The following is a 24766-nucleotide window of genomic DNA, read 5'->3' as shown; positions in this document are numbered from 1 at the left end:
CCAGCATCATGGCTGGTTTGAAGATTTGGTCTGTTTTGCTGGTTATACTATACCATTTCTGTCAAAGATGTACCCCAAGTGGAATTTCAACACATGTTGAAATAGGTAAGACGTGTTCAGAATGGATTTTTGTGTCTTTTGAGTTGCTTGGGAAGAGAAGTAAATTCAGATTCGGCTGGAAAGCAAAGGGATGAAACAATGTTAAAGTAATGAGCACTCTACGTAATTTAAAAAAATGTGAATAACACATAGGATAGATGAGTAGTTTGGTTTCGGAGTTTGAAACTTTACTGTTTTTATAAAGCAAAATGCTTGAATGGGTTTGGTTGCGTATTTTTCCGTCTTCTAAAACACAGGCATTATGTAACTGGAATGTTTGTGTCTGTGAGTCTCAGGCAGACAGGGTTTGGTTTGGAGAAAGAAGAGGAATACTTTACGCAATTTACGGGATTGTTTTATTTAAACTAGAAAATAACACAGATCATTTGTGGTAGCTCTGTTTGCAAATCACTATGTCTTAATTTTGCCATACCTGCATAAAATGGATAAAATGCTGTCATGTGTTTGTATCTATGACTAACAAAATGAAAATTTTGTTCTGTGTCTCTTTCTGGTAGGTTGCTATCTGTAGCCTGAACAGCCTAGATTTGTAGAGAATGAAGGAGAGGACTGAGTGGACATCAAAGTGGGGATATATTTCTGGTTTTAATTTCTTGTTTGCATGTGTTATTTTTAAAATCTGGTTTCTGCTGTAGTTCTTGCAAGAACACTTCTGAGTAGTGTGAGGTTATTCTGAAATGTTTACTCATAATAGATTGACAGTTTTGTTTGTTCTTCTGTTTCTGATTCTAAATCCGTTGCTCAAACAGATAGTAAAACGTATGATGTTGTCTCTGTTCGGGTAACCTTTTCAGAGTTTAAGTACTGAATACATGCAACTTTGAACAAGTTAAAGGCCCTTGGTCAGCATCCTGCAACCATTCGCTTTTCCTAATGATATGTCAAGAAACCCACAGTAATCAGTAGGAGAAGTCACACTGCCCGAGGTTAGGCAAGCGCATACATCTTTGCAAGCTCGGGGCTCTAATTACTGAGTATGAACTTCTGAAAACTTGAAATAACAGATTTGGCAGAATAGAGTATATTTGCAAGGAATCTACGAATAGAAACAAGAGCTTACGGATCTGTCCCAAAGCAGTCATTTTTTTCTAATCGAGGAAGCATGTTGCAGAAAACCTGCATTTATATAATTCAAAGGTCACGGTTGTCTGAGGAGTAGTGTGTACACTGAACTATTGGGTCATAGTTTACAACAAATTTTGTCCATTTATCTGAAAATGACATTAAACTGGGTTCCGCTCTGATGTTGCTAAAATCAGTGCTTTTATTAACGTGCAAATAAAAGTCCACGATGACAAGATACTGAAAGTTATTGCCAAATCCAAACACTGAGTATTACGGGGGGGCGGGGGGAGACCTGTAGAAAGGAACTCCTCCGACTCAAAACCAGCACCAAAGTCTATCCTGGGCAGACTTCTGAAAGTACTTTTAAGAGAGTGAAAAGCTCTGCCTGTTCAAAATGTTGATCATGTTCGGTGTGCTCGGCAGAGCCGCGCTGTGTCCTACTTGCCACGGCCTTGTTGCTGGAGGCAGGTCTGAGTGGGGAGGCTCTTCCCCCGCCAGGGCTCCCGTCCGACCCACGGGGCTCTGTGGAACTGGGGTGATCCATCGTGACATTCGCTGTCAAGGTGAACTCCTGTGACCTGGGCCCACAGGAGTAGTGAGAGAAGTCGGGGGGGACAGGAGACAGGAAAATCAAACTGCCAAACTGAGAGTCTCCCGCGCTGGAACCAGAGATGTGTGTCGAAATGACCGAGCCTTAAAATGATAGGCTTTTTTATTATTATGTCAAAGTTATTCCTGTTTTGGTGCAAGATTGGTTCTTAAGGTATCTTAGCATATTTGTGTAAGGATGGTTTAGATAAGTGGGTAAAATTCAAAGTTAATGATCATTCAAACCCACACGGTTTTGTCTAGATCTTATTCCAGAATGAGAGTGGGTTTTTTTTTGTGGTGTGATTTATTTGGTAAGGATCAAATTCAATTCAGCATGTTCTGGGTTATCTTGATCAGTCTTAGTTTGTAAATAGCTTTAAGTGAGGAGTAAAGCTTTGTGTGGGAAGGCAAGACAATAACCTGTGCATGCAGTTTCAACTGAATAATTTCAGAGGCAATGTTGGGTATTTTTAGAAGAGTGTTAATAGATTGTCCCTGGGATCTAACATTAATTAGAAGGAGACTTCATTAAAGAAAAGTGTTGTCGGTTTGTTTTGTTCTCTTGTTACTCTTGCTTAATAAATATTTTGGCAGCAAGAATGTCTGCCTATTCAGTGAATAAATAGTATTCTTTTTCTTGCTGACTTTAGATTTTTGTTGGGTTTCATACATGTTAAAAATTAATCAACCTGTTAAACATCTGTGTTGATTCCTGAGGTACCTTTTTCAATATGAAGGGCAACAGTGAAACTGAAATACAGTTCACCTGGGTCCTTTACGGCTAGAATTTTATGATCCGTACTCTATATGTGCTGGGTGCGATCGGTGTCGGTTCACTGTCTGGACGCGGGGAGTTCCTTTTCCCTGCGATGAAGCACTTTTGGTTTTGTTGGTCAGCTCGGGCGCTGGGGACTAGAGAGAGGCTGATAAGGCTTCAGCGTCCAGATGTGCCACAGAAACAGCATTGCCTTATTAGCTCCCTAGGTGAGAAAACACACCCTCTCACCCGTATGGCGTTCTCTGCGAAGTCATGTTGCATGCACCTCTGCCACTTGGTTTGGGTATGATGATGCGATGTGTTCTGGTTTTGATAATGCTTCTAACAAAACATGGGCCTGGCCGCAGTACCTATAAATCAATACTTCAATATGTTGTTTTTCAGCACATAGAGCTCTGGAATTTTTCATTAAGCGCGAAGGGAATATTAATTATAGACAGGTAGGAAGCATATTATTGCTGAATTGTGTATGCCTTTCTTCTGAATGTTTTTCTGTCTCTTTTCTTGCCTTTCCTTTCTTTATTATTTATTCTCAGTAATATGTGTGTAACTGTTGTGCCTAGACTGTATTTTTACCTTGTTTTGTTGAAAATCATTTGACTCCTCATGAATACTATTGCAAATATGTAGTAATTATAATAGTGTGTATATACTGTATGTGGTTTCTTGCATTTTTTTCCCATCATCTTTAAGTCATACCCTCCACGGGCAGTTGTATTAGAAGAATCAGTAGAGGACTTTTGGAAAGGAGATTTAGTAAACATAAGGACAGCAAAATGACAGCAAGGTTTTGAATGTAGTCCACCACATACATAATTTAACCAATTTCTGATTGGTACAAATAACTTTTTCTTTCATGGGCTGTATCTAGCAGAGCACTGTAAGCATGCTGACAGTTTTCATAAACACATGAACAAAACCCATATGTTTTTTGTGTTTAAAACATTTTGAATATCCTTTAGCACAATATAAAGACGACCTTTTTCTATAATTCGATCTTTTATCAAAGTAGGAGATCACTCAAGGCAAGTATTCACATTGTCTGCTGTAGACAGCTATGCTGTGATTCAGAGGATGGAAGACAGCAGACCAGGCTTTGTGTCTAGTCCAAGAGGAGGAGGGCACCTTCAGAAAGTGAATTCACCAGTACCTAAATTAGATCATATGAATGCTTTCCTAAATAGCCTTTCAAATTACAGTGCATACTGATTAGTTTAGTTTTGCTTACAAGTATTTTGGCAAGGGGGGGAGCAGGGCGGGATGGTGAGGGATGGTGACAACACTGCAATAATTATATCTTGCAAGATATTTAAATTTTATCTTCAGTATTGGCAGTGAACTGTGGTTTTGTGCTGTGCAATAGCATTCTGATTACTTTTTTCCCCATCTTTTTCCCAGTTATTGCTAAACCACCAAGATGCATTTCAGGCTGGGAGCATTTATCCTGATGCCTTTTATCCTTCAATCTGCAAAAGTGGTAAGAAAAGCTTTTTAGTCCAATATTGTAACAACTGTATTTTTATGTGAAAATCCTACAGAATTTAGTAGGGTTGAAAATAGTTATGTTGAAAGAAATGAAGTATGGCCAAAAATACCTGCCTGCAAAAACATCCACCATTTTTGTTAGTATTTTGAGCCTTTTTGTAGAACTATATAAGAAATGATACATGTGAAAATGTTTAAGAAAGTAACTTTTGGGTAAATTTAACTATTTAATATGTAGAGCAATTTGATAGAAGGATGCTGTTTGACTAAATTAGGTCAGATGACCGACTACTGTCTTGGGGAGAAACTGAGAGGACAAAATGATCTTTTTTCTAAGTCTTAGGGAAAGCCTGGGGTTAATTTCTATATTAGAAAGTATTAGTTTCTATCAGATCAGTCACCAAGATGACAGAAGAATATAAAAAGCTCACAAAAACAAAATAGCGCAGGACTTCCTGGGGAGGGAGGAAGCGTAACATCCCAGTTTAAAGCCTTTCTTTCCAGACTGCTGTCTTTTGCCTTTACTTGTTTGAAATTAATGTTGCAATGGCTGTAAAGAGTATGTCTTGACTTGCAGCTGGTCCCCTGATTTTTCAACTCTGGTAGGTCACCTCTTGATCATAATCAGCTTCTGCAGCAACACCAGAGCTATAAAACAGCCAGCTAGGGCTTGCTCCAGGATATTTTCTACTAAAGTGGTAAATCTGGATAGTGAGCAATTAGCAAATGGGACAAAGGCAGCCTGTCCTCCAACAAACAAGCTATTAGGATGTTTAGGCAGATACCAGAGACAAGGCAGTGATATGTATTTTGTGTGAGGATATCTGGCCAATTGATTGTTGAGATCTTACTGAAAGTCTAAAGTATGGGAGATTTATTTTAGTGGGTTTATTTTAGTGGGTCATGCAAATTCAGATCCATTAAATTCAAAGTGTTCTTAGGATCTTTGTTTGGTTTGCCTCATCTTTTACATGTTTTTCAGCTGAGTGCCAGTGCCTCCACTTATCTCAGTATTTGTTTTTCCTACCTCAAGCTGCAAAATCCTTGTTTGTCTTTCCAAGGACACTTTCCCCATCTTTTCTCATCGCCTGCTCTACTTAGAGTCTTAGATCACACAGGGGCTGCTAGACTTCTCATTGTTTCTCAGTCATAGGGTGTTGATGCTGACTGTTGTTTATGCCAACTACAGGCTGCTTAGTTTATATCCTTATAGGCAGATTGCCCCATCCAGATTGCCTAATGGGAGATCTTCTCTGTTGTTATATCATGCTGCTCAGTTCACATCCAGATTGCCCCTCTGCTCTGGCATTTAATACTGGTTTTGTCTCCTGTCACTCACCAGGTCACTGTTCCTGGTCTTTTGCCTGGCTCTGCTAACATCTTGTCCCAAACGTCAGTCTCACTTGCCTTGTTTTCAGGACTGATGTTCTCCTGGGATTTCTTCAATTCCTACCTTAACTTGGTTATTTCTATCTGCCTCGTCTTTCTCTTCTAACAGTTTTGACGTCTGCCTTATACCAGGTCAGTGATCAGAGTCTCTCTATCCGCAGCCTCCAGCCCACATTCCTGCACTGAAGTTGGGGTCCATCTTGCCTTGTTTTATGTTCGGGCCATTTGTCAGCAGTCTCCTTAGTCAATGTGGAAGAAATAGGTACCTCTACAGATCTGACCTGTTTTAACTATGTGCCTCTAGATCAAGAACAAAGCCATCCAGACTGCCTTTCCAGGCAGGAGACAAACTTGGATGTAGAAGTCTACTCCGTGAATGTTTAATTTTGGTCTAGCAAATCCCATCCTTATGTTATCTAGTTCAGCTGAACTGTAAAATGTCAAGAGACCAGGAGGTGACTGAATCACCCACAAGGTCTGCTCTCTTAGTTTCAGCATTTAATATACCTTAATCTTCTGCAGTTTCACAGTTCTGTCTGAACAAACATACTCTTCTCCCAAGTGTATTGATGGTCCGCACAATCTGTCTTCTGCCTACCTTCTTCCCCCTTAGAGAATTCAATATTGTGCTGCTTAGACTCATCACATCAGCATCACTTTGCCCTCAGCTTTATGTGGGTACACAGAAATTTTTAGGCAAGATCGCTGTTAGATCCTGCATAATCTCTTTTGCATAAATCCGAGTGAGAGCAGTAGTTGATGCTTCAAAGGAAAACCTGATTTTTCCTGCTTTCCTCTGCCCCTCTTCTGCTTCTACACTGACTGTATCTTGGCAAGTTTACCATTCTGTTGAAAATGATGGTGATGAGGATGACGTAGCCTTCCTCTGCCCTGTGGAGACTGCTACCTGTCCCAAAGCGTGATATTTTGAGTTGGCTGCTATTCCCATCGGCTTTTCTGCCATACAATTTGATGCATTCATTTAGTCAACAGCTTCTCTGGCAGCTGTCTTTATTCTCTCCACTTGGGAGGCAGTTTTTCATTGTACTGTACCTACTCACAGGCACAGAGAAAGGGAGCAGGCACAAAATTTTCAGATACTTCAAACCAAAATCAGGGGAGGTAAATCTAGTATCTCTTTTGACAGAATAAATCATATAAAAATACATCTCATTTGGCTGTTCTCATATAAGTGGATTCAAAATGTACACTACGAAATTGAACAAAAGTCTATGTTTTTTTAATGGAGAAAACCTTTTTCTTTTTTTCCTTTAGCTTTTTTCCTTCCTCTTCCTTCCTCTTCCTTCCTCTTCCTTCCTCTTCCTTCCTCTTCCTTCCTCTTCCTTCCTCTTCCTTCCTCTTCCTTCCTCTTCCTTCCTCTTCCTTCCTCTTCCTTCCTCTTCCTTCCTCTTCCTTCCTCTTCCTTCCTCTTCCTTTCTTGCCTTTTTTCCTTTTTTCCTTTTTTCCTTTCTTGCCTTTTTTCCTTTCTTGCCTTCTTCCTTTTTCCCCAAAGAAAAAAATCAAGTATAATATATTTATCAAATACAATATATTTATTTAATATATATATTGCAATAATTTTATTGCAATAGGAGTATTCCATGATGTGTCTGAAGACACTCACTGGTCACCATTTCTTAGTACAAGCATTCACTACATCAGAAGGAATTATCCTCAGCCTTGGGAAGAGGTAAGAAAATTTCTTTAACTTTTGACTTTGCTTTATACCGTTTTCTTGACCTTCACTTGTTGCAATTTCATCCTTTGGGAAGTGTTGAAAAAATACACATTTTTAAATTAAAGTCTCTGCTGATATAGGAAAATTTGAAATCCTATTTTCATCTTTACCAGACAAAAAAGTTATGGTATCCATATCAGTTATGTCCAATGTGGTCTGGTGCTCATGATATATTTCATAGGTCAAAACTTTCAAATGTGATTGGTGGTCTTGCATTATCATCAGATCTGGTTGAGTGTTTGCCACTTGAAAACCAGGTGTCTTTTAGAATTCTCACTTGTGAAATCTTGGACTTAGTCCTGCTTTGCTTTTGTTTATGGTATATGAGCCACATAGGAGGAGTGGAAAAACAAGTTGTCAAATTGAGAATGATTTTAAAGGTCATGTTGTTTTCTTTTCCTTACTGGAGAATTTGCCATTCTCTCTCTGCTCAGGAGAGTCATACAGGTGGAGCAGCACTTGAGAGCATGCACTCTTTAAAACCTAAACAAGCCTGCCTGCCTTTTGACTGGCCATTGGTTATACTGATCTTGTGAATTATTAACCCTTGGGAAGTATAAATTCATCAAAAACTGTGATTCAGTTACAGATTTTTAAAAGACCTCTGGAACTTACAGTGATTCAATGCAGAGAAGTCTGTTCTGGAGAAACGAAATTTCTGTTGCTGATAAATTTATTCCAAATAACTTTTCTGTTTGTAGGAATAAGGTGAGTAATTTCATACCTGGGCTTTAATCAGGTACTTCTACAGTGAACAGCACTTGCACAGGAATGTCTTTTTCTCCTCTGTGTGTCTGCCCAACACCCATGGTAGCAGAAAGGGTTCGCTCCTTGGAAGTGGAAGTGTTTGTCCTCAGTCCAGAGAAAGACTTTAGTACACATCAGACTTGAAGTACACAAGTTGTCCTGACATCAACCATGTAATTCTATGGCCCTGGACTGTACAAAGTGCTTAAAGCTTCTCAAGTCGCAAAAAGTGACTCCAGCATCAAGGAGCGAGTGCTCAGCACTCTGTCATGCTAAGTTCTTGGGTTGTAAGAGTTTCTCACCTATATCCTTGCTATATCCTTGTATAATGCACTAACATAAAATGCTCACCTCTTCTTAAAGACAGGAGTAAAATTATTGACATTACTACAAGTGAACTGTTGTTGTGTAGGCTACAGAGAAGCTGGTGGCTTTCCTGTTTGGAATTGCCTCACATATGGTGGCAGATGTTAGCTGGCATAGCCTGGGCATCGACCAAGGATTTCTAAAGGCCATGGGAGAAGTAAGCCTGTATTTTTATATTTATTGATATAAGGGGATTTATTGGAATTGATAGTTTAGCTTTGGACTCTGGTGGGGAGGGGAGAGAAAAACTGGAGCCCTGTTTCAGGAAGATTTTCAGAGAGACATAACGTCACAAACTCTGTAAGAACGAAGTTGGTCAGGTTTGGGACCTGTAAACTTCAGGGCTGCTTGGACAATTTGTTTCTGTTCATATGTTTGTATGGAAGGATGAGTAAAATAAACAGACAGTTCTCTTCTTTTTCTCTTTCTCCAGATTGATTTTCACGGTTCATACTCAGAAGCTCACAATGTTGGCGATTTTGGTAATGTTTCTGTTTGCTGATCATAGATCCTTCTATTGGAATAACTAGTCCCCTTCAAAACCACAGTGGGTGATGCAGGCTCTTACCCTGTGCAATGCAGGAGCCAAGAATGAGTCATATGGACACCATATTCTCACTCTTCCCCTATAGTTTGCAAAGCCCTGCTATCCCTGTCCTCATGCTCCATGTTTCAGGAGATGTGATAGGGCATACGGACACTTGTATTAAAACAAAAACACAGGCTGAAGGATGCTAAAGTTCAAATGGAGTCACTACTGTGATTTTAAATTTTACATTATTCTTATTCTCTGGAAGTATAAAATATGCAGCATACTTTCAGGTGAACCATTTATGTGTTCTAAATATACAGCTGGAGGATCTAGCATATAAACATAGATAGATAGCTTCATACATAGCTTCATCTGCACTGTTATCCATGATAGGTACTTAACGGGTTCGGTTTGTTGGGCTTTGTGGGTTTTTTTCATTCTTCCATCTGCAGGAGGAGATGTACTGAGTCAGTTTGAGCTGGACTTCAGTTATCTGGCATCGAATTGGTAAGATAATGAGGTTACCTTCTTTAAAAATTATTTCTGCTTACTCTGTATACTCACTGTGTTTTAACAAAATGCTGTCCTCCTTTATCTTTCTTTGGAAAAAGAAACTCTTTTGGCTATTGGAACTTTTCCGAGTTTGGTATTCCTTATATGCATGTTAACTGTTCCCTGACACGAAAAACTGGAAGGACAGAAGGAAAAAGAGTTTTACATATAGGAACACAGCAAGAAAGATTAAATTATTTATCTCTGAAGGGAATTATAAGTGATTATGTGTAAAATAATCAGTGAAAAAGGTTTGCTGGAATGTCCTAGCAATTAGTTAAATAACTCAGTTAAATAAATCTCACTTAGATTTCCATTTAAAGTTTTGGAAGTTGAGGATGTTAATGGTTATAGGTGCTGTGGAATTCACACAGGTTTTAAAAGCATAAAAAGAAGGAGCAGTTTTAGATATACACATTTTTTTTCCTCACAGTTTTTAACTGAAATAAAAAAACTCACATGCCTCTTTTTTCTGCTAATAAAGTAGGTCATTTGAGTTGCTTTGTTTAAGTAGGATGTAGTTCATCTAGGTGTAGAAGGCACAGTTCATTAATGAAACTGTGGCACAGCTGTGGGAAATGTCTATTTGGCTAGGGGTAAATTTGGCACAGCAGAGAGCTGGAGGACGTCCTCCAAAATTATGTGATCACCAAGCCAGGGAATCAGTGTAGGGAGTGTGGAACTACCAGCAGCAGCCACAGGGACACGGTTCTATGGGTTTCTGAGTCTGAAGCTAAACAGAAGGAGAGTGTTGTGCAGAGAGTAACTGCACCTGCAATCCTGGTCTTTCTGGCATTTGTAAATATTCGTGACCTTCTGTAGTATTTTGAAATTTAGAATATTTTAAAGCAGGCTGTTGTTATTACAGAAACTGTAATCTTTTATCAGGTGATGTGGAAAAACTCTTGTTATAATACTTTCGTCTTGTTTTTAGGTATGTACCTGTCAAAGACCTAGCAGCTATCTATAAGGAGTTTTACGGAAGAGAGATCATAACTGAAAGCACAATTACTGACTGTACTTACCTGCTGTATCTGGAACTGTAAGTTGAATAGCTTTGTCTGGGTTTTCCTAAGTGAAACATATGTAGGAAAATGATGATAATCCTATTTGAAATGCTAGCTCAGAAATTTATGCATTGAGGCCAGCAATATAGACTCCTTAGTAGACCCCAAAATCATGAAACACCTGAATTTTTTTAGTGGCTAGAATACAAATTTGGACTGCTTCATAACTGTTAAATTCATTATTACACCAGAGATTCAGCATCTTAGCTATTTAACACGTTTATGCATTTAATGTATTTATACCTGTTTATGTGAAAACAGCTGTGTCTTTAAGTACCATTGCATTCTGGCATGTTAGCCATATAATTTTCATGTACTGAAGGAGTAGTATACATACCTAAGTATATGGCTTACCTACACTTTATGTAGATCCTTTCAATTGCAAGAATACTTCAGAAGAGACTTTTGATACCTGGCAAGAAGAGACTTTTGATATCTGGCTTCTGAACGTCCTAAACAGCCTAGCTGTATCTTTATTTCAGTTAATTACCAATAGTCGTGCAGCATTTACAAACACTGTGCATGCCTCCAAATTCAGGGCAGCAATAAAGTTCAGATCATTACTTCTCACATCACAGCTTTTAAAAATATATTAACAGCCAACAAGGAAATGTAATGACTTGCATAGTATTTACCATACAGAAGCCTTGAAAAGAACGGTTTAAATAATTAAATATTGTTAAAAGAAGCAAATTTATTTCTGAAGATTATTTTTTTTTTCAGACATGGAGAAAGGCTTGCTGTTGCCAAGGTTGGTCTTCTGCTTTCTTTATGAAAATGAACATATAGCATGAAGACAATGTAATCCATCTTACTAAGTATGTTGCTTGTCTCTTAGCTTTTTCCAACATATGCTAGCAAATCTCCATTTCTGGTGGAGAAGTTCCATGAGTATTTCCTCGGAGGAGTGGATGACATGGCGTTCTGGACAAACAATATTTTTGAGCTGACAAGCCATATGCTAGAGAATGGAACCAGGTATAGCTGTGTTTCCTGCAATATAAAATGCAGTAGTCAAGTTCTGACACCCATTTAATTGTTCTTCTGAAGGCAGGTTCTTTCCTAGAAGAGGTGCTGAGCTTTAAATCCTCACTTGGACAAAGGGATTTCTGTGGCTGTCTTTTACCCGGGTGTACAGAATTACATAGGCCTTGAGTTCGCATTTGTTACATCTTCACACTCCTTTCCCCAGGCAAGGCTCTGGCGTGCCCAGCTGATACTCGGCAGGGAAAATTTGGGGCATTCTGTAAGAGGTACTCAAGGGCCAGCTTAAACGTTGCGTAGCCGTGCCCTGAGGTTCTGCCTGGCCTGGCAGTCTGAGCTGTGGCGGCACCTTCTGGCTGCTGTCATCGGCCAGCAAAAGATGTCCCTTCCAAGGGGAGGGCAGATGTTGCCTTCAGACACCGAAGACAGATAGGATTAGAAAGAGTAAGAGTATATACTCTAGTGTTGGAAGCTCAGGCTTGTACTCAGAATATCGCATTTTTTATAGAAGTTCTGGGCCTGTACTGCTCTGTTACAAGTGTAACTGTACTGTAAATAACTTAGACCAACAGTGGCAATTAATCCATCCATTTATATGGAAAATATCACTGCAGCTATTTTGGGAAATGATGTTTGAAATACAGTATGGCATAATCTGTTGTGGTCTTTGTTCCAGAATGGCACTTTCATTAAAAGTGCTTTAGATTATTAAATTAGCAGGACATGTTACAATAAGTTTCCTTTAAGAGCTATATAAAGACTTGTAAGATGTGTTTATAATGACCTAATCAAGGTCATTAAAATAAATATCAAAGGGGTTTCTCAGGATTATAATGATGCTCCAATTTTGCATAAGCAGGGTTTCTTGAGAAAACTGATGACTTCTAACAGAGGAATCAGTAAGGATAAAAGTTGTATTTTTAGTTTCACTTCCATTGTGGGAAAATGTTTAAAATTCATTCTGCATATTTCTTTAGTGGCTGCTTCCTGCCTGAGAACCCTCTGTTTATAAACTGCACAAGGGAGCACAAGGACAGCTATGTGTAAGTATGGCTCTGAAGGTTCAAAGATTGACTGATGAAAGGAGAGTCCTCCACTAATGTGGACAGGGAGCTACTGAAAATTAGAGATCTTTTGGTATGTCTTTTTGTGTGTGAATCTGACATTCTCTTAACATGAATAAATAAGCTTCGTACAGGGGAACTGTGCAGAACCTAGGAGAGACTTTTACCTTCCACCCTAAGGACAAGAATTCTTACCTAGCACTTGAAGTGCTAAGTCTTCACACTTTATTTGGTTGTCACTCTTTGTTCTGCTAATCATGAAACTGCTGATCCATGTTTACCCTTAATATAGCTAAATTCTCTCCTGATTTATGTACAGAAATATGGAACTCAGCTGTTCAGAGCACAAGTGTATGTCTTCCTCTAGCAAACATCTCAAGAGAAACCACCTTAATTGGTATCTCTTAAGAACTCCCTTTATATATGGGAGAAATGGCCACCTGATTGCATGCAAGATGATTGCTTCTCCTGGCTTTGTCATAAAATACTCAAGTCATGAATTCAGTTACATTGTTATTATTGCTTTCTTCGTTTTAGCAGAAACAAACAAACAAAAAATGAACGTGACAAGAATACAGCTTCTTTGCTTACAAAAACACTTGAAAAGAATATAAATTATACTGAGAGAGGAGTTCACTTCAACATACAATCTTGGGCAACAGTAAGTGAGAAGTGACAGATGTGTCAGGTAAAATTCAGCTCTGTATAAAGTTGTTTCAATTTCTGTCTAAGATGCTACGTGTTGGAGCAGGGTCTCTGGATGTTAACAGTAGCCTGTGACTTCACTTCATGGAGGTTCCAGCAGCCATTGTTGATCTATATATTTATATGTACATCGTAAATATTCAATTTTTATGCTTTGCTCATTGTATAGTGAAGTTAGAACACATCTTGCAGTGCCAAGAATGGCAAAATGTATCTTTAGTACTTACACTTTAGTATTTACATGTTAGAGAATCATATGATCACTTTTTGGGGTTAAGAAGTCCCAAAAAAGCATAGCAGTGAACAATTAGCACTGCTCCATATAGAGCATACAGATTTTTCTCTCTTTCTATAATGGTGCTTATGGCCTGAGCCAGAGTCCACTTAGATCAGTGTGGTGATTTCCACTGTTGGTGACTTGGTTTTGAGGTGCTCCATAATGCTCTAGAGTTTCAGCCTGTGTTTTACTATTCTTGTGTCTCTTCATTATTTTTATTTCAGAATTCCCTCCACTTGATAAACCGTGCTTTTGCAACCAATGTCTGGAGAGCATTAGCAGCTACACGTCAAAAATCTTCTAAGTACATCTCCAAGCCAGCAGCTTCATATTTTCTGACTTCACCCTATGCTAGACTTGGATGGTTGGTAGTTTTTTTCTTCACACCTCCCTCTTAATTTTTGAAAATTTTGAGTACCTCCCAAAATATTTATGTTTATTCTTTGGATACTCTTTAAAGGTGACAGTGCAAATCAGTTAGTGGTAAAATCTGGCTGAACGGCTTATATTGACTGGCCAGAATAAGAAATTAACACACAAGACCTTTCTTTAAGATGTTAGCATAAGCTTCTTTGTGTTGGTACTGAATAAAACTGTATCAAGAGCAAAATTTCCATTAGGATGTGAATTCTAGTCAGATAACCTCTTTCTTTGGAAGGGTTGTCTTGTCATTTTTTTACATCTTCTCCTTAGAGAAGGAGCTCAATGCTCTGTGTGTGATCAAGCTCAGAATGGAAGAAACCAAAATTAGAACCAACATCGGCTCTAGTTCTGAACAGTATAGGAACATTGTTACCCTTTTTTGGCTATTGGTTGATGTCTGTGCAGAATTAATTGTCTGTGCCTAATTGATCCCTGATGGTACCTAGCGAGTGTTCTTGGAAACACTAGTAGGGAGTTCAAAGATAGGTTCAGGACACAGAAAGAGGCATATTCTCTTTCCTTGCCAGAGAGATTCTAGCTTTACCTGCAACAGGGAAGAGTAATGAAATAAATTTGCGTTGTTGCTCATCTTGCTTTATTTCTTCTGACTCAAAAATTGAAGATTTAATTCTTGAGTTTACTTCACACCAGCCAAATGAACAGTAGTTAGTTCTTTTGTCTCCATGTTCCCTCTCTAAACTCCAACATGTTACTGAGACCTGTGATCCCTTTGCTTATCTACTGTTAAGTCCATTGATTAAATCAGAGGTTCAGTTAAAAAGATACTTAATTTCATCTTTTGTATTGTGTCATATGCAAGCAGCCCTTTTTCATGCTCCTTGCTCCAATTGCTCTCAGGTGCCTTGTGTCAGTAAGTAAAAAGCAGTTCCTACACATCTCAGCTGCACTAATGGAAGACGAATGTGTTTGTTTATTTAATTCAAGAAAACAAAAATCAATTATATAATATGAAAAATGCTGTGTGGATTTTTACAAAAATAGGTGGGGAAAGACAGGTCTTGGTTTACCTGAAAGAAGTAGAAGTATTATTTTTCTGCTAATGTTGTGTTAGTCTGGAAACTAATGCTATGATTTTGTTGACTCCCTTACTGTACAGGGCAATGATCTCAGCTGACCTAAACCAGGACGGATATGAAGATCTGGTGGTTGGAGCACCAGGATACAGCACGCTGGGCCGTGTTCAGATAGGACGGGTGTATGTGGTCTATGGCAACCAGTCAGGTTTGCCACCAGAGGACATGGATCTAGATGGGAAAGCTGACCAAGTACTACAGGGTCATCAGGTGAGGCGTCAAGTCAGACATTTGTCACTTAAATTTTTTTTGCCTGAAAATGTAGCAAATTTTGACTGATCAACAGTAGCATTAATATGTATGAGGATTATTCCTGAAATGTCCCTCCTGGTAAAAGGATGTCATATGCTTTTCAAGAAAAAGAACCATTACCTGAGTCACAGGAACAACTAAAGCAATGGTGATCTGTAGGTTCACTTCTATTACTGTGCCAGATAAGTGGGTGTTAGAACATAATTTGCCCTTGAATAAAACTGAGGTAGTGTCTCTGTAAGTCACAAATATAGCTCATTCACGTCCCTGCATTTAAGAAAATATTGTGATTTTTCCCTTCCTTTTTCATCTAAAATTATTAATTCAATATAAGCTTCAATTCCTTTGAAGCTACCTTTTTTTCATTAGTTGATAACTTCTCACAAAACCATTGTTTGTCTTTACTAAGAGTAGATGTTATTTAAGAAAAAGAGAAAACTATGATTTGACATGATAGTGACTGAGATTGTAACTGAGAAGCAGGATCAAATTATCTTTTTGAGTAATAAAGATTATCCTCTGTAGAAAATATCTTTATTCGCAAAGAAGAGAATATGGAGAGATGAGATACATTTCCTTTTAATCTGTTTATGTGATTATAAACTGTGGGGTAACAGCTGCTGTCTTCTTACAGAGTGTTTTAGTGGTTCACAGCTATAATGCTGTTAACAGGAAAGATCATAAGCTTAACATCGCGGTGCACTAGGCTCAGAAGAGGAAATAACAAAGCAGCGCCATATTATGTTGAGTTATCTTCTATTTTAACAGCTCCACATCCTCAAACAGAACAGTTGACTCCGAGTATGACAGTTATTACTTGGGAGAACAGCGACGCTAAGAAAATCTTAAGAATTATTGGGATAGGTTTTTGTCATCTCTGTTTGCAGTTCTTCCCTGTGCTGTGACTGCAGCTGTGCATTAGGTTTTGATGGTTTTGCCTTGAAAACATCTGTTATTTTCACGAGAGCAATTCCTCTTCTTTTAGCCTTCAGGAAGATTTGGTTCTGCCTTGGCAGTCCTGGACTTCAATGAGGATGGAGTGCCAGATCTGGCAATTGGAGCACCTTCTGTGGGATCTCAGTTTCTTACTTACAAAGTAAGCCACACACATGGGTTTACTGCCTTTTTTTCCCTGCAAACAGAACATTTTTGTTGATACATCTCTTTTTTGAACAGTGGAATGAGAGAGAGAATTTCTGTTGTTGCTCAAAGTGACATTGTAATTTAAACACAAAGGTTTATAACCTTTGTGGATACTTTGACTAGAGCAATGACAGCTATCTGTATTTCTCTTTCAATGGCCTTTTTTCACATTAGAAATCCAAATCAGATTGCAGCTTTGCAGCACTGATGTGCTGGAAATGTAAGGAGCCATTCATGAAATACAAGTGTACCCTTTTTATTTAGGAACAGAGAGTCTGGAACGGACCTCATGGGTCCATAAGCCTTGTCATCTGCTGTCACAGGCCAACAGATGATATCTAAAATGTGATATGAACACAGACACACTTGCTAAAATAATCAAGTTACAGAGGCTTAATGACTTGCAGGCTTGAGATAAGCCTGTGTAATGGTCCCTGAGTATTTTCACCCACGCAAACTGAGAGGCAAAATGTTTTGGTTTAAACCACATCCATTAAGCTTAAAACTCTTCAGAATTTGAGATACTAACTTAGCTGCCTAAATAGGAATTTAAATGCTTTTATGTAGACCCACTAGCTTGGAAAATTGGATGCATCTGTTGTGCCTGGCACTGTGTACCATTGCATTAAATAATAATTAACAAAATTTGAGCCACCTGAATGTGTGTATAACAAATGTAATATACAGTATACTGTCCTTGCTCCTTACCCACAATATGATGAAAATGTACTTCTCTGTACTTCTCTAGTTTGTTGCCTGGTTATAGCAGTACCCATTACAGCATGGGTATTCTTAGGTTTGGGGTGGAAAAGACAGTATTATGAGAATGCTCTGACAGGAAAAATGCGTATTAATAGCCCTTGCCGAACTGTTTCACTGCCTGTGCTTTGTCTTGGATTTCGTACTTGGTGCTGACATGCAGCTGCTCTCATGCTGTATTTGTTTTTCCTGCTGTTTAGGGTGCTGTGTATGTCTATTTTGGCACTGAGGGAAGAAGCTTGGCATCTCAACCAAACGTTACCATAACATGTCAGGTATATTGATCAGGCTAACACAGGGCTAAACAAGCAGGAGGTGAGATAAAAGGGAAAGGGACTTGTGGGCTTAAAAAAAGAACATTAAAATCAAACTTCTAATTGCAAGGGAATTGAGACTCACGGGGATGGTGCAAGCAGGTGCTTGCCTGGGTTGGTTGTATGTGGGAAAGACTCCAGTGCAGGGGGGGCAGCAGGGTGAGCAGAAAGATGCATAGCCCTCCAAATAAAAGCAAAGAAAACAAAATTGAAGTCAGGAAATGGGAGGGTAATTTGATAAGAAGCAAAGTTAGCTCTTTAGAAGCAAATAACTCTATTTTGTTGCAGAATTGGTGGTTTCAGTTCCATTTCAGGCTTAAACTAACTGTTTATTGCAGTATTCCTACTGTAATCTTGGTTGGTCCCTCCTGGCAGCTGATGTTGATGGGGATGGAAATGCTGATCTGGTTGTGGGCTCTCCCTATGCACCTGGTGGTGGGCAGCAGAGAGGATTTGTGGTTGCATTTTACTCTTACTTCAACAGGAGTGACCAAGGTAATATTTATTGAGTAAATTAATCCTCCTGTATTTTATGTGACTGTTCATTTGTTCCTAATTAATCATGCGATAATTCAGGTTCGAAGGGATCTCGGTGTCTAGGCCAGCCTCCTACTCAATAAGGGGACAGCTATGAAGTCGGACCAGATTGCTCAGGGCTTTATCCAGTCAGGTCTTAAGAACCTCCAATGACAGAGATTGCACAGCCACTCTGGGCAGCTGTTCCACTTCTTGGCTATCCTCATAGGGAAGAAAAATGTCTTGTTACAGCCAGTATGAACCTCTCTTGTTTCGTCTTATGCTCATTATCTCTTGTCCTCCCACCTCCATGCATAGTGAAGTCAGAGGCACAGAAGGCATTAAGTACCCCAGTACACTGGGAAGAGCCTGGCGCTCTCTCTTTGTTAACCTCCTCGTAGGTACTGGCAGGCTGCCTTTAGGTCCGCTCGAAACCTTCTTTTCTCCAGGCTGAATAAGTCCCGGTCCCTCAGTCTCTGCTCACAGCACAAGTGCTCCAGCCCCCAACTATCCTGGGGGCCCTCTACTAAATTTGCTCCAGTTTATCAACATCTTTCCTGTTTTGTGGGGTCCAAAACTGAACAATGTATTATAGGTGTGGTCTAGGGAGGAGTAAAGGGGGAATAATCACTTCTCTCAGTCTCTTTGCCGTGCTCCTGCTTATATAGCCTGGGATGCTGTTGGCCGTCTCTGCTGTTGCAGCCTCACGCTCAGTTCTCTGCCTACCAGGATCTCCGGGGCCTTTTCCACACGGCTGCTCCCCAGCCGGTCTGTCCCCAGCCTGTATCGCTGCCAGGGTGTCTCCTTTCCCAGGGGCAGGGCTTTGCATTTGTCCTCGCTGAATTTTGTGAGGTTCCCGTCCCCCTGTTCCTCCAGCCTGTCTGGGTCCCTCTGAATGGTAGCACTGCCCTCAAGTGATAGCCCCCCCCCCAGTCTCCTGACATCTGCCAGCTTCATGAAAGGGCACATTGTTACCTTCTGCAGATCGTTTATGAAAGTGTTTAACAGGATGAGTCTAAAGATAGACCCCTGAAGGCACTCCACTTGTCACAGGCATTCAGTGTATAAGCCACTAACCGCTGTCCTGTGAAGGTGATCATCTCAACCAGGTTTTTCCCATCTGATTGTCCACCCATCCAGACTGCAGTGTCCGAGCTTGGATACAAGAACACTGTGGGAGACAATGATGTTGAAAGCCTTGCTAAAGCAATGGATTCAACTGTGTATTGGTGATACCAAGACAGACTCACTGGTCTTCCTTGGAAATGGGCAAATGTACCTCAAAAGATGAATTTTTATCATTCTGTATGCTCCTTCATGTGGCTAAAGAGGAGTGCTACCAGTGAATACAGCTAATGAATACAGGTGATGAGGATTGTTGTGAATGAGGGAGGAAAGGCCACATATGGAGCTAAATAAAGTTAATAGGGGTTGGGCAGGATACGCAGGTATTCAGAGCTTTGTCAGAATCATGTAATTGAGATTTCCAATAACGCTTAATTTTTGTAGCTTATTCTACCTCATGTAAAATTAGAAATCACAAGGAAAATGGGTTTCAACACACTGCTGACTGACCTTTTTGCAAAACCAAAACACAGAATGAATTATTTGAATTAAAGCCAGAATTGTTTGAAGCTCCCCTATCCACAGTCCTTGAAGAATTACAAGTTCTGACAAACAGTTTCAATGCTGTCCTATCCCTAAGGAGGAGTCACTAGTTTAGGGCAGGCTTGACTGAGAGCTTTCATGTACTTGATGTAGGCCGTTGCAAGGATTTAGAAGCAGGCTGTGCTGAATAAAAGCCAGTACAGTTGCAGACTGAGCAAGGGAAGTTAGCAATAACTGGTGCCATACCATGGATGGTGTAGTTTTGCTCATAGAAACTTGTTGTCATAGGATGAATCAGTGAGGATTGCTAACAAATTTTTCTATGCCGGGGTACACCAAGACTTAATTCATATTTTTCTTGTCTGTCAGGACTTCTGTCAGTGGAGGATGCCAACTGGATGGTGAAGGGGGAAGAAAACTATGCTTGGTTTGGATTTTCCCTTGACAGCTGCCAGCTGGAGAACGTAACATTGCTGCTGATTGGTAGCCCTACGTGGAAGGGTTGTGCTGGGTGCGTTGTACATGACAGCTTGCTCTCTCCTCCATTCTGCCCTACTTCTACAATGGTTAAGAGTTATAATAACTTAGACTTCCAGCTTTTCGGGAAGTTTCCTCTTTGTCCTGCTTAGAATATTTTTATGCCTTCGTCCTTCCTCATGAAGGGGGTGTGTGTCTTTAGACCCTTTATAGAGAGGGTCTTTGTTATTTAGAGACACTTAAGAATTTGTTGGGTTTTCTTTGGGAGGGGGAGAAGGGGCACAAAAATGCTAGCAGGTAAGCATGCCTAAAATGATCCCATAGATAGCACTTACTTTGAGATAGCATTTTTAAAAGCAAACCGAACACAAAAATATATTGCGTGATCAAGAAGTGGATGGACAGACCAAGTCTGTGCCCTAAATGTCTTGTAACTAGTTAGAACAAGCATGGGAATTACCACAACAGATTTCTAGAATTTGGCAGCCACTGTTATTCCAAATGAAAACAGGAGAATATTGTAAGAGGAGCAATCCTAGCTGAATGTATAAAAATACGTTGTTACATACAAATGTATTTTGCATTGTACTTCAAGCTGCAATCCCTTCTCATCGGATGTCAGACAGAGCGTTGGGAAGGTGTATGGGTATAACCCACCAAGCACAACGGTCTGGTTTGCAGTAACTGGAGACAAGGTAGGGCTCCTTCTATAGTATGGGACCTTATGACTAATTTGAAATAAAGTGACATTCTGTAGAAATGACATGGGTCTTTCGAAAATCTAACAGGCAAGGGGCAGGATGGGTTTGTCTCTGGCCAGTGGTGTGATGTCTGTGGCTGGGATTGCAAGGACAGTTTTGGTGGTGGGTGCACCTACTGCAGGTATGTCCTTCTGAAATTTGGAAACCATTTCTGCTTTGGCACTTTTGTTTCTGTATGGCCAGAGGATATAGAAGTCAGAAAAGGAACCTTTTAATTGCCATGTAATTTAAAAAAAAAGGAAAAATAATCACTGTAATCACCTATAAGTGCCTTACCTGTAGAGTCCTCTGTCCTATGCCTCAACTTCAATGTTTTTTTTCCTTCCTTAAAATTAGTTTAGCAGCATTATTGCCTTGCATTATTTATGTAGCAGTGATTTGCTAGCAGACTGCATATTTCTTGGAATTAAAACAACACAGTATTTTGTCGTTACTCTGGCAGTAGGTAATAAGGAATTAGGAAAGTCAAAGTGTAGAACTCTAACTTGAATGCATTTTCCCCTGCTACTATTGCTAGGAGATTGTTTCTGTGCTAATTAGTGTTAATGGCATATAATATTTGATGTTATTCATAAATTATATTAATTTTTTCCATGTTATGTAATGCCAGTATTATCCGCTGTCAATGTATTGCAAGTACTACACCTAAGTTCCTATGTCTGATGCTCATATGTCTGATGCTCAACTTCTGTTACTTCTTTTTTTTTTTTTTTTTTTCCAGATAGCCTGTCTAGGATTTCATTTTTATCCTCAGTGCTGCACCAAGCTGGACTGGCTCTGGTATACGATCTGACAGACAGCACCAAACCTTCTTTGCTCAGCACATTCAGTGGGGACAGGAGGTTTTCTCGCTTTGGAGGAGATATATACTTAAGTGACTTGGATAATGATGGACTAGGTAAAGCTCAATGAATCTGGATCAGGGGTTTTTAATCATCAAGCAAATGTTTTACTTTTGCCAACGGGAAGTCTGGTCACCTACATAATCATACAAGTGCTAAATACAGTCTGCTTCCTCAATTGACTTGTACAAGTATTCTGTCGTGGCTCGTGGGGAGGCGTCTCTAAAATCCCAAGCAACATAGAAATTGAAACATTTTATCTGTCATCATTAATAGGAATTGTGGCATCTAGAGGTATGTAAATGCCAACTCTCTTGTGTTTTGGTTTAGCATTACTTCACTTCTGATGTGTTATGTCATCCTTGTAATATTTGCAGATGAAATGATTGTGACATCCCCGCTGCGAACTAACGATATCACAATGCTGTTTGGTGGGGCAGCCGGCCGTGTTTACATTTACAACGGAAAGCAGGCATCCTCAGGGAATGTGACAGGCCACTGCAAATCATGGGCATCTCCCTGTCCTGAGGACTGGGTAAGAAAAAACAAAAAGTGGGGAAAAAAGTGAAATCAGGACATGAGGTCATAGTGACAGCTAATTAATGACATCCAGTGCAAATATCTGGTGCATTCTGACTTGGTTTCAGAAAACAGAAGGTTACTTATGTTTCTGAATCTGTGTGATTTGGCTTCTCCTGTTCGTTCTTGAATTACTTTGCTGTATAGAAACCAGGGTTATTGCACGGGTCTTCTGCTCTCCTAGTGTGGTTCTCTCCACTGACTTACTGACTTTTTCTCTTTTTTTTTCTTCTTCAGGCACAGTATGTCCTGATTTCTCCTGAGGTAAATAACCAGAAAACAGACTACTGAGAGAAACAAAAAAGTCCCACTTTAAAAAAACCTAACTAACAAACAGCATTATAACAAGCAATGTTATTTTACAGGAACTATCAAGATTTGGGAGTTCCATTATCACTGTGAAATCTGAAAGAAAGGTGAGAAAAATTACTGTTATTGGTTGCTTTGTAACATCTTTCTACCTCACTTGCATACAATAGCCAACACCTCACATATATATCTATATCTTACTCATTTGCAGAAACCTTAAGTGCTTTACATAGTTAATTCAGTTTTCATTTAAGTCACTCTCTGAACTGATAATTAAAACCATTTTGTAAGTGGATGAACCATGGAGTTGTCAAAATTTTGGCACCTGACACCTGAATTGAAAGAGGCTTTAAAATGGCCTGAAATCTAAACTACTTAGGAGTTTGCAGAAGGGCTGCATGGTAAATCAAGTGTCGGTGCCAGCTGGCTTTCCTGTTCGTGCCAACCTGTATGCGAACTGGATGCTCAGCTACGGGGTAAGCCAGGCACCGAACCACCCCTCTCATTCAATATTTACAGGCTCGCTGTCCTAGCTATCACTTGCAGTGAATGCTGTTCGTACGTGAAGTATTTCCAAGCACAGGGAGGCCCAGTTCCTACCTGAATGATTGTGGATGTGTCTGTGTACCCGTTTCTCTTGGGTTCCCTCAGATGCCCATTATTTTTACCAAAAGTCGGTCCCTATGTTTTTGTGAGGCACTGAGGAACCTTTTTTCCGGCTTGAAGGTTACTTAGTGCTTGTTCAGCTGAGGGGAGCCCAATGTTCTGCTGACTCCAACCTCACCTGTGTGAGAACGGAGAAAGCCTCAGCACTAGGCCAAGGCGTGCGACTGGTCTTCAACAAACGGTGTTTGACTTCTTGCTGTTAAAACATGCAATGGAGAAACACCTGGAAACGTCAGTGCTTCTGAACTAGGTTAGGGCGCATAATCCAACACCTGAAACAAAGGCATCGCTGATGGTTTCTGCATGAGTGAGGCCGTGCTCCAAGCAGTTGCGTTCCTTTGCTGTGGCACCAACCCAGTCCACACTCCAACTTCATCTCTAATGATCGATCTTACCCCTGAGAAATAGTTTATATTGGCAAGAGTTATTTGACTGGTTCCAGCTTCTTCCAGTTCCCCAAATGAAATAAAGTCTGTTTGACAAATTGTTTTGTTAACCTCTATTCTGATGAGGCGGGTTGCTCTCTCGTTTCTCCTCATCACGTTTCTGTATGACACTAATGACATGGACAAAATCTGGTTTCCATTAGGGAAGCTTAAGGCAATCGTACACCTGCAGCTGCCCGTTGCTAACCTTTGTTCCGTGTCTCTGCAGAAAGAAGTTGTAGTGGCAGCAGAGAGAAGTTCGGCAAAGGCTCGACTTGGTGGAAGGCTTTTTGTCTACTCGCTCTAAAAGTTCACGGTAGCCTTTCAGACCAGGGCACAGCTGGTCTTTTAGTGAAGAATCTCCGTAGTATCTGTGATACTTTTCTTAACCCACGCGAACCAACAGACCACATGACAGAGATGTCCCAGATAGCTATAGGGTCAAAGGCAGTATTGAGGGAGGGAGGGATGGTCACTGTTTTTAAGTGAAGGGGAATATGAGCATTTGTGGTGGTTTGACTTACAAACCAACCAAAACTACGTCAGTCATGTAAAAGCACAAATTAATCCTGTTGTGAGCAGTAGCATCACTTAACCTAGAACAAGCAAGCTGATCTGAAAACCTTTGAGAGGCTACAATGAGCAGGCGGCTAGATTTTGGTAGCAATATTTGGCAGTATAAGGAATGTTCAGTGGTCGCCTTCTTTACTGATCAGATTTGAGTATTTTCTTGGCAAAATCAGGAAAGAATAGCACATAATTTACAGTTCCTTGTACACTGCGATCCAGACAGGGATTCGAAGATATCAAAAGTTGCTGTCAAAATAAGCATGGAGGAGGGGCAGCTGTAAGCCAGACGGAAAGGCGGGTGCCAATCAAAAGGACCGCTTCGGTCTCTAGGAAGCCCTGAGGCCTGCGTTCAAGGTGTAGAACAGCTGGGATCTCCCGGGGAAGAAAGCGCAAGCAAGACTGATTAAGTTTTGACAAATGCTTTTGCTTTTGCAGTCATGGCCAAGACTACTCTTTCTTTGTTTTCATGTAAAATTCCATGACCATGGTAACTTAGAATTGTTAACAGCTTTTATTGTTAACAGTATTGTCTTCAACTAATTAACGCTAATTTTGTATGATGCAGGTT

The 24766-nt window shown here is 40.0% G+C and overlaps 1 protein-coding gene across 1 annotated transcript; it reads left to right on the top strand.

The window, feature by feature from the left end:
• Nucleotides 1-8: 8 nt before the first annotated feature.
• On the top strand, nt 9-24345 carry GPLD1 (glycosylphosphatidylinositol specific phospholipase D1; the record flags this gene model as incomplete). Its single annotated transcript, XM_082325501.1, has 25 exons — nt 9-105; nt 2939-2994; nt 3953-4031; nt 7021-7118; nt 8326-8436; nt 8713-8761; nt 9264-9318; nt 10298-10405; nt 11154-11181; nt 11269-11408; nt 12392-12457; nt 13016-13139; nt 13685-13824; nt 15001-15187; nt 16215-16325; nt 17332-17406; nt 17784-17940; nt 19939-20080; nt 20642-20741; nt 20835-20928; nt 21529-21705; nt 22027-22184; nt 22466-22492; nt 22594-22644; nt 23858-24345. The coding sequence occupies 25 exons, from the start codon at nt 9-11 to the stop codon at nt 23933-23935; spliced, it is 2508 nt and encodes an 835-aa protein (XP_082181627.1). The 3' UTR covers nt 23936-24345.
• Between the last annotated feature and the right edge of the window lie 421 nt (nt 24346-24766).

The sequence above is a fragment of the Platalea leucorodia genome, assembly GCF_965183815.1.
Source record: "Platalea leucorodia genome assembly, chromosome: 1".
Classification (NCBI taxonomy): Eukaryota; Metazoa; Chordata; class Aves; order Pelecaniformes; family Threskiornithidae; genus Platalea; species Platalea leucorodia.
This window is presented reverse-complemented; position numbering and strand designations above follow the sequence as displayed.